General features: G+C 44.4%; 1 protein-coding gene across 2 annotated transcripts; it reads left to right on the top strand.

Annotated features, from left to right (window-relative positions):
* The first annotated feature begins 92 nt into the window (after positions 1-92).
* On the top strand, positions 93-9,594 carry LOC143837492 (ferritin heavy chain B-like). 2 transcript variants are annotated; one of them, XM_077337386.1, is made up of 5 exons: positions 93-338; positions 4,986-5,132; positions 6,300-6,425; positions 7,206-7,410; positions 9,439-9,543. In XM_077337386.1, exons 1-4 carry the CDS (start codon positions 237-239, stop codon positions 7,359-7,361), a joined length of 531 nt encoding a protein of 176 aa, XP_077193501.1. In that variant the 5' UTR covers positions 93-236; the 3' UTR covers positions 7,362-7,410; positions 9,439-9,543. The 2 variants fall into 2 exon arrangements, with proteins under 2 accessions (XP_077193501.1, XP_077193502.1); XM_077337387.1 differs by lacking the exon at positions 7,206-7,410 and having other exon boundaries at positions 9,439-9,594.
* Positions 9,595-10,638: the final 1,044 nt, after the last annotated feature.

The raw sequence follows: 10,638 nt of genomic DNA, 5'->3' as shown, positions 1-10,638 counted from the left end.
CTGTCTCCCTAGCACCAAGTCTGCCTTCCCGGGTACCCTGGCAACCTTTGTGTCATATTGCAAAGTCATGATATCATTTGTTGCTGAAATTTTCAGGAGGTTTTATTTTGAATTGTGCTAAAGACCCACAATGGTAGGCAAGTTCTATCAGAACTTTCAAGTCTTTATCTGCATGGAATTGGAATAGCTCCTAATTGGACAGTCTTTTGCCAGTAGGTTTAGTACTGAGCATAGCAATGGATTCCAGGACACGCCAGAACTACCACCCAGATTGTGAGTTTGCTGTGAACCAGATGGTAAACATGGAGCTACATGCCAGTTTGGTCTATCTGTCCATGGTAAGGGTGTATGCATTTGGAACAAGGACAGTTGTATAAAATTAGCATTGACCAACAGAACTGATGAGATCGGATGAGTTCCTAGAAAAGAAACAGCTTCAACCACTAATAGCATTTATTAATTCCTAGTGCTTATCAAGTTCCTCTCTTTGTGTAGACATAACCACTTGTAATTTGAAAGTAACTAAAAAAGCAACAGGGAGAGAAACCTCAGAGGATTCCCTGCTCCTTTTTTATTCTATATTTTAAAAAACAGATAAAAAGAACAAGAGAAAAAAGTATTAATTTTATGAAAATATCTGCTAGGTATATACTGTATATACTCGTGTATAAGCCGAGTTTTTCAGCACAGTATTTACACTTAAAAAGTGCTCCTCAGCTTATACACCGTATATACGGTAGAAAGGAATTGCTTGTAAAATAGAAATAATTCTAGATATATGTATCTAGATGTAATATGTAAAAAGACAAGTTTAAAATTGCCCATATATCCAGATTCAAATAAATATCAGCAATTAGCTTGTTAAAATTTAGCATAATCATATGAATAATATATCTTGAAATCAGTATTCCAAAAATACTAATGACATCTGGGCATCACTGAAGATGTCCATAGGCACAGGCAAATACGCTCTGTGATTTATTGACCTTTTCTGTACACACAGCTTACTTCAGATTATCACTTTATTCAAGTTGATATGGCTTTAATTTGAATGCTTTGCACACATCCTGGACCTTCCCTTTTTCTGTTATTAGTTTCCTAGTAACTGTGGAGAATATAATCTTTATACCAAGGAGAAAACCTGTGCCATGGCTTCACCCTTTTTTTATTTGTTTGTTTTTGGGAGGAACATTGAGTTTAGCATCAATCTCCTGATTGGTCAGCTTCTTGATGAATGTGCTGCTTGAAAAAATGGAGGAAATTCTTCAGTTTGTATTTACTCTTGTGTAGCCATCCTGGCACAGCATTAGCATCCCTCCCCTTCACACCTCAGTGTAAAATCTTTTAAAAATGTAAATGTTTTTTCTTTCTTTTTTTGAACAAGGGGTCTCAGTGTAGTCAGAAGGCATGTGGTTCGCTAAACTTGCATAACTAAGGGAGAAGCCACTTGCAGGGAAAGAAGTAAAAGGATTCCTTGCATTAGCACTACCCACCTTTGATCATGCAATGCATGTTTCAGCCTTCCTAGAAGCCCCTTAGCAAACTCCAAAATACTGTGTGTGTGGGAGAATGGGGTTCAAGACTAGACTTGGGATGATTATATATGATCAAATACATGGATCCTTGGGAAAGTGAGGCCGCAGCAGGGTTGTATGTATGGGTTTGTTAGAGGGGCAAGTGATGATCCAAAGCCCCAAAGCAAAAAGACAAAGGAATTTGGACAGCCACAAAATTGACAAGCAGCCTTCAAAGGCATAGATCTGTAGGAAACTGAAGCAGCAGTGGGCATGGGGGGGGGATATTAGTTTGATAAAGGGATGAGTGCTGGTCCAAAGCCTCAAGGTCAAACAGGCAACAAACTTGGGGAACTCTGAAGAGCAATACTGGTGGAGAGCCACAAAATGGACCTGCAGCCTTCAAAGGCATACTGCAGAATGAGCCCTGGTCAATGGCTTCTCCATTAGCGATACTAGTTCAATGCCTCACGTACATTTTCACTAGACCTACTTGATGTTATTTAAAAATTCCTCAAACATTTCAAAGAAGGAAAATGGAATGCCAGTGGAGATGGTCCACTAATGAGGGGAGGAGGGTGGAAGGTACAGAGTGGATGGACCGTTTTTAATGTGGGTGGTGGAGGAGTGGACAACTGGCTTCCCATAAGCAGGAGAAGGGTGGTGACAAAAAATCCCATGGGACTTTTTTGCTTTTGAATTAAAATCAGTTTGGTGACAAAGAAAGGGGGGAAATCATGAAAAAAGCACTCTTAACCCCACCCCCCCTGAGAAACAGCAAACTGAATGCAACTTGAACATTGAAGGGTGGGAAGTCAATGCAGGGGAGGGGGCAGAAAGCACAACAAACATCAGCTTGGGAATTGGAGTGAAATGCAGAGGTGGGGGAAACCTGAAGGGAATGCGCTTTGAAAGCAAAGGAAAACACCAGTGCAGAAAAGGTCATTGTCTCCCAGTGGCATCAGCTCAGATTTAATTGTCTATTCATTCAAGTCTCCAAAGGATCATATCCATTAATGCAATAATGGAAGACTAAAGTTTTAAAACAAATAATAGCTCTAAGTTGATTGACAGGTGAATTACCTTGGAGGGCAGGTCTCTCACATCTTTGAAAGTTCTGATGGGGAAGGGGAATCAGTCTACTGCCTTGTAGAAATGCTTCTCTGCTTCCAACAGTGCTCTGCTTGCTTAGCTGAAAGTAAAGCAAATATTTTGAAGCTATATGTTCCCAGAGATCTGTCCTGCAAAGCAAGCCAAAAAACTCCTCCCCAGCATGTGGAAGGGGCTGCCAAGAAACTAGAAAGAAGCCTCTTTCTCTTCTGTGATGCCCAAGAGTATGAGCTGGTGTCCCTCAATACTCAAACCTTGCCAGTCTTACAGTGCATGGGGATGGTGTCAGGAGCATCTCTTCTGGTTGGAACTGACTGATTCCCACCAAGCTCACAATGCTTCGGGTTGTGCCCTCCAAATTGCTCAGGAAAGGAACCAGTAAAATCATACATACTTGCCCACACCAAGTCCTATGAAGAAGACAAAAAGAAGTCCTAAGACAACGTACTACCAAATAGGTTAAAGAGTAAAGAATGCAAAAACCAAGAGTTGAATCCAGGGACAGCTTCCCAAAAAATAAAGGGGAGGGTGATTTTCCCAGATTCCTCCTTCTACTGAGAGCCAACTTGTCATAGTGGTTAAGAGTGGCGGCTTCTAATCTGGAGATCTCAATTTGATTCCATGCTCTTCCACATGCTTCCTGCTGAATGACTTTACTTACAGTCCTGTTAGAGCTGTTCCCACAGAGCAGTTATGTCAGAGTTCTCTCAGCCCCACCTACCTCACAGGGTGTCTGTTGTGGGGAGAGGAAGGGAAGGCGATGGTAAGCTCAATTTGAGACTCCTTCAGATACCCAAGCAAGGTATAAAAACCAATGCTGCTGCTGCTGCTTGTACTTCAGACCACGATGTTCACTGCTGCAACATAGAACCAAAGAATACTAGAGTTGGAAGGATCTATCCAGGCCATCTAGTCCAACCCCTGTTCAATGCAGGATCAGCCTAGAGCATCCATGAGAAGTACCTGTCGAGCCGCTGCTTGAAGACTGCCAGTGAGGGGGAACTCACCACCTCCTTAGGCAGAATTACTCTGACTGTGAAAAAAATGTTCCTGATATCTAGCCAGTACCATTCTTCACATAGTTTAAAGCCATTACTGTGGATCCTTGCAGCCAACAGGAACCACTCCCTGCCCTCCTCTAACAACCTTTCAAATTCTTAAAAAGAGCAATCATGCCCTCTGTTAACCTCCTCTTCTCCAGGCGGAACGTTCCCAAGGGATGCCTGCAAACTTTGTGTAGCTGCTTTTGGAACTGTTTCCATAAATCTTTCTTTGGCTGCTGAAATATTCCAGGTTGTAGATTAATGCATAACAGATTTTGGAATCCCTTTATAAAGCACTGTTTAGGGAAATGCGTTGGGAACCATTAAAGAATACTTCTCATTAAAGAAATTGTATTTTGGAGATTGAAGATTCCTTGACCCGTTTACGCACTGGAGGTTTCATGCCAGGCTGCAGGCTGGAGTTTTAGTTGTAGCAAGTTGCCCCATCTCTTCCTGCACCCACATATAGGGGGGCAGATGAGGCGCACCAGGCCAAATGCCCCCGATTTATGCTCTTGCACAGGAGCTGGGCAGTGAAGTTTCCAGCGCGTAAACAGTCCTTGTATATTTACTTGCTACTCTGGATTCAGTGATCTTGTATTACCAAATAGGTGTCCCAATGTCCTTTGGTTTGCTTACTATATCTGGAGGTGGGCAGACTCTGAATACTGAGAGCTCCCCCACACAATATCCCCAGAGATAGATAAAGTTTGCCTCCTAAGAGAGCCGGTGTAGTGGTTAAGAGTGGCAGCCTCTAATCTGGAGAACTGGGTTTGATTCCCTACTCCTCCGTGCACAACCAGCTGGGTGACCTTAAACTTTTCACAGTTCTGTTAGAGCTGTTCTTGCAGAGTAGTTCTGTCAGAGCTCTCTTAGTTCCACCTACCTCACATTGTGTCTGTTGTGAGGAGAGGAAGGGAAAGCCTTTATTGGCATACAAAAACAATATAAAGGAAATTGGTTACAGCTACAAGACAAATAGTATCAGGCATTAAAGTATAATACATTCAGTTTATGAAACCTCATGGTCAATAACAAAAAACCATGCAACAGATTCATTCAGCTCTGGATTCTGACTAGACATGCGTAAAATTACCTTAAAGTCATCAGATTGACATTTCCCATCACCAAACAGTGTGCTTAGAAGTTTAAGGAGAAAGGGAAGCCCCTTTGAGACTCCTACAGGTAGTGAAAAAAACATAAAAACCAGCTCTTCTTCCTCTAAATACAAGCAGACAGTGTGAGGCAGCAGTGAGGAATTGTGGGATTGTTCTCACTGACCAGAGCTTTCTGCTTTCCTTGCAATGTCTGACCCCAGGCCTACTACTTCCAGCGTGACGACATAGCCCTCAAGCATGTGGCCGCCTTCCTGGAAGAGGAGTCTCTCAAGAAGCGAGGTTACGCAGAGAAGCTCTTGCAGCACCAAAACAAGCGAGGAGGGTGCATTCTCCTCCATGATATCAAGGTGCCTTTAGCTCTTTGCCTGGCTGGGATCACTGAGAGCCAGCAGAACTACTGGGGGGGGGTGTGTGTGTGTGTTTGTGGTGGAATTCCATGGAGGCTCGTGGCGGATAAATAAGTGTACTGTTTGGGAGGCTTGTCAGGTGGGTGGACTGCTTTCTAGGGACGATCACGACTCATGTGATCAAGTTCCAGGTTTTCATTTTTACCTTTAAAGCTATACGCGGCTTGGGTCCTATCTACCTGAGGGACTGCTTATCTCCCCCATAGGGCTCTTCACTCTGCGGGTATGAATCTACTGGTGGCCCTGGGTCTCCGGGATATCGCCTGGCCTCAGCTGGTGAAATGAGCTCCCATTCCACAACCCGGAAGAGCTGAGGGCCGTGATGGAACTATCAAGCTTCCGCAGGGCCTGTAAGATGGAGCTCTTCCGCCAGGCATTTGGTTGAGGCCGGGGGTGGGGGGTGGGGTGGTGCCCGGAGTCCTGCCCAATGGTGCACTGCACATCTAGCGGGGAAGATCAATGCCTGAGTGTTTGAGTTGGTGGAGATGCAAAAGCAGATTATAACAGCTGAAAGAGAGGACAACTGCCAATTATTTTTTACCGCCATCTATGTATCTTATGGTTTTTATTTTAACGTTACATGGAATTTTGGAGTTTTAATTTTATGTGGTTTTATGGGGTATGTTTTTCTTATTGTTGTGAGTCGCCTCGAGACAACTGATCGGGAGAGGCGGGATATAAATCAAATTATATAAATAAATATAAATAAATAAATGATGATCCTGGAGGGGAGGGGCCCCAGGTGGGCATGTACGCAGCTCTGCTTCCCAATCATATTCTGCATTATTGTACCACTTTGGGGTTTCTTGAAGCCAGAAGAATGTTTCAGGGGTTTCTCGGTGGTAAAGAAGTCGAGAAAGGTTGTGCTAGACTATTATACAGATTATTGTTATTTATTTATTTGTTTGATTATTTATTATACTTATATACCGCCCTACCCAAAGGCTCAGCCCAGCACTGAAGTATGGGCAAATGATGTGGAGGAGAATGACCCTTCCTGCCTGCATAACAACTCCAGACAAACAGTGCAATTTTTTCTATGCCGCCACAATGCATTTGTTCACCTACAAGAAGTTTCTTAAGTCTTGCTTGTTCTTTCCTGAACAGAAGCCAGAGCAAGACAGTTGGGGGACCAGCCTGGGGGCACTGCAGAGTGTCTTGAAGCTGGAGAAGAACATGAACCAAGCCCTCTTGGAGCTCCACCACTTGGCTGTAAAGAAGAGGGACCCACAGGTAGGTGGACTGGTGTTGCTGAACTGAAGGTATAGCTAGAGAGGCACGTCTGGGGCATGGAGAGAGGGGGCTTTATTTATTTATTATTTATTTATTTATTTATTTATTTGATTTCTATACCACACTTCCATATGGCTTGAGATGGTTGGGTTCATTCTAGGTCCAGATGTAGAGGAGGGCCCTATGGTGGTGGAAAATGATGTTGAATCACAGTTGACTCATAACAACACCATAGGGCTTTCAAGGCAAGAGGTAAACAGAGGAGGTTGCCCTCGCCTGCCTTGCATAACAACCCTGGACTTCCTTGGCGGTCTCCCATCTAAGTACTAACCAGGAATGACCCTCCTTAGCTTCTGAGATCTGATAAGTCTGAGTTAGATGGGCCATCCATACCAGGGCGAGGGACCTGTGGGCTCCTGTCTTTTGGGGTAGATGACCACTTGAACCGAGGAAGTTCAGACCTTTTGTACTTCTAGTGAAGACATGTCTGGCAAGACCCCTCTAGTCTCAAGCAGATTGAAGTCTTACCCAACCACAGCAAAGGCTGTGGATCAGATTAAGACCTCCAGTGAGCGTCACATGTGGGTTACCACTGTGTTTTTAATGCATCGTTATGGTTTTCTTGTGGAGGAGTAAGGGCAAACCCTGGAAAAGCTTGAAGGTTTTTGCAGGCCAATACCATGTTGGTGGAGGAGTATCTCAGCTCCACCACCTGCTTTTGGGGACTTTATGTGGCATAGAAGCCCTGAGGTGTCTCACCCTCTTCCCTCCTCTATACAGCTGTGCAACTTCCTCAAGTCTCAGTTTTTGGTGGATCAAGCACAAGCTATCAAGCAGCTGGGGGACCACATCTCCAATCTGAAGCACCTGGGAGTGCCCCAGGATGGCATGGGAGAACATCTCTTTGACAAACTCACCCTTGGGGATAGCCAATGAAGGACTGCTGCAGTAAAGTGGCTTTCATTTGAACCCGCTGAGGGAGAGGGTGTGTACGAGCACATGTGTTTTTACTTGGAAGAGTGGGTTAAGTATTGCTTCTGATGCATTAACGGGAGATCTGGCCCACCAAAACATATGCCAACATCACGCATGAGGACTATAAGGTATAGTGACTTCATCTGCAACTGGGCAAAGCAGCACTGACGTATTTTGTTGCCCTCAGAGGGTTCTCTCATTCCATCCAGGCTACTGCTACTGTTGGCTGGGTCCAAGCCAAGGCTTGTCCTTGCTTTCCCACCAGGCTCGGTAGAGCAATCCGATTGGCTCTAAGCAGAGCAATCTGGTTGGACCTTAACAGGTTCCTTTGATTGGTTAGTTTCTTGGCTGGCAGAAGCCCTCATTTGCATCAGTGGCCAAATGCCCACAGACATGCCACTAATCATAGAAATCATGAAAGGGGCCAAACAGGCCATCTAGTCAAACCCCCTGCTCAATGCTGGAACAGACTAAAGCATCCCTCTTATAAGGATCTGTCCAGCTGCTGCTTGAAGATCACCAGTGAGGGGGAGCTCACCACCTCCTTAGGCAGCCAAATCCACTGCTGAACTACTCTGACTGTGAAAAAAATTTCCCCTGATACCTATCCAGTACCATTCTTCATGTAGTCTAAGCCCACTACTGCCAGTTCTATCCTTTGCTGCCAACAGGAACTGTTCCCTGCCCTCCTCCAAGTGAAAACCTTTCAGATACTTAAAGAGAGCAATCATGTCTCCTCTCAGCCTCCTTTTCTCCAGGCTGAACATTCCCAAGTTCCCCAGCCTTTCCTCATAGGGCTTTGTCCCCAGGCCCTGGGTCATCTCTTTTTGAAGTGCTGCCTATCAATCTCTGTTTTGGTTTAATATTCTGCCCTCATCTAACTGGATGTTTGTGTGTATGTGTGTGTGTTAATTTACAACAGTAATATTTCTGCATTCCCCGTGCTCATGGAGATTCCAGACTTGCCAGGGCAGAGGGCTGTTTTAGCCATCTGCATGACTGACCTATGGGACAACCTCTTCAATATTAGAAAATATAATGAGCATTAAGATACTTCCTGAATCATTGTTAAGATATTTGAATGCTGGCCAGTATCCAACCATCTGTAGACCTTGTAGAGCCAGGATATTCCTGGTTCTCCCTCCTGCCATAGCTGACTGAATGCTCTGAAACTTTGTTTTGAGGGGGTGGGGTCAGAGAAGGCCAAAAGAATCAGTGGGGATCTGGTGTAGGAAGAGGCAATTGGCAGAAATCACTGACTGCCAGTTGAAAATGCCGTTTCAACAGAAACATATTGCTATTCCAGCAGCAACAAAATAGAATTACTAATACACGCCGTAGGGACAATTGCTCTCCCCAGCTGCTGGAAGAAGGGATTTTCCTGTATCTGGAGGAGCAGTGATTCTGACATGTTGTCTGTGGAAAGGCATCCTAATGAAAACCGTTTTGTACAAAAATAGTAGCTATTTGTTTTGGAAGGAAGTTGTACAATTACGTTAGAACCACATATGGCATCTTCTCATGTGTAACAAAATAAAAGGACAGACATTTTAACCAACCACAGAAAATATACATTGTCTTGGTTCAGTAGCAGGCATTGATGCATTTGGGTAAAATTTTTCACTGACATGATGGTGGGATGGGATGGGATAGGAGGGAACTGGCCCCAGGGATTGTTTCTAATCCTGTAAATTTCTTAAACTCTGTCTATATTTGGTTGGATCCTGCCAGTTTTTTCACTGCTAGAAGCTCTTGCAGCTCCTATTGACCTGTGAAAATATATGCTGGGATCTGGAATCCCAGAACAAAAAGCCCAATGAGATCAGGGGCAAGTGTTCAGCAAGGAGCCCTCCTCCCTTTTCTGATAGTGAAAACATGGGCAGGTCTGACCCACTGAGATATCAACATTTTGCTGATTTTATTTTAGCATCTGTTATGAATACAGATTTTTTTTCACAGTTCAGCGTGATGTGAAAATGCTATAAGCCCTGTTTGGTCTAGAGTCCATATTCAATACTTTTCTCGCCTTCTTTTGCAGGAGACATTGCTGAGAAACTATTCCTGGACTTCTATTGCTGTAAGCCTCTCCTGTGCGAATGTATTAATCGTGCCATGTAATCTAAATAAAAGAATCTGTCCTTCATTATTGATATGTAAAGCCCACTGAAACAAATGAGTCCTGCCTGAAGCCCGAATCATCTGTGCTTTCACTGGACAAGAGGCCAGCAAAATGCTACCAAGACTGCCTGTTTCAAACATTCTATGAAGCCAAGAATGGCAGTATTCAGGAAGCACCTTTCTGGTTTCATTCACTGCCATCCGCTAGCCGGGCCGCTAATGAAGCCGGCTAATGCCCAAACCCTGCAGCAGTGAGGGGAAACTTCAGCAGCAAAGCTCTTCCTGCTGGCCACCTGCTATAACTGCAGGCATCTCTGAGTACAAACAGGGTCATAGAATCAAAGAATAATAGTTGGAAGGGACCTCCTGGGTCATCTAGTCCAACCCCCTGGACTTTTTTAAATGTTACATTTCGTTTTCACCATTACATGAAACTAGTTTGCATTCAGCCTTAAGTATCAAGCCTGCTGGGTTCTTTCCTTTAAAGTCACACCGTGCAATGGGGGCTTGCTCAGATACAACAACTTGAGAAAGCAAGGTGTTGATGGAGGCTTACAAAATCATGCATGAGGTAAAGAAAGTGGACAGTTTTTCTTCCCCTCTCATAGTATTAGATCACAGGTGTACCCAATGAAGCTGATGGCAGGGAATGCAAAAAAAGCTAAGCTGGACTGGTTCTTGGATGGGAGACCACCCAAAAAGGCACTGGCAAAGGAAGGCAATGGAAAATCACCTCTGCTTCTCACTTGTCACGCATATGTTCACACATAATGACGCTGATGGGCCATAGGCTTAAGGTGGGCAAGGAGCAGTTCTGCTTTTTTCGAAGAGTAATTAACTTGCAGAATTCACTGGCAGGAGATATAGTCATGGCCATGAGGGTAGATAGTTTCAAGATGGCACTAGCAGGTCCAGCAGATAAAAGTAATGCTGACTTAGTCCTGGCCCTGCCTGAACTTCCACAATTTTGCAGGGCCTGCAAAAGGGAACTCCTCCAGCAGGCATTTGCTTGAGGCCTACTGACTCAAAACATCTACAGGTCCTCCCCCCTCAGACTGAGAGGTCGAACCTACCTAGGGATTGTCAATGTTACTGTTTGTTGAAATGTTGTTCCAGTTGG

The sequence above is a fragment of the Paroedura picta genome, chromosome 5 (assembly GCF_049243985.1).
Source record: "Paroedura picta isolate Pp20150507F chromosome 5, Ppicta_v3.0, whole genome shotgun sequence".
NCBI lineage: Eukaryota > Metazoa > Chordata > Lepidosauria > Squamata > Gekkonidae > Paroedura > Paroedura picta.
Note: the sequence above shows the minus strand (reverse complement) of the source record. Positions and strands in the feature narration are given on the sequence as shown.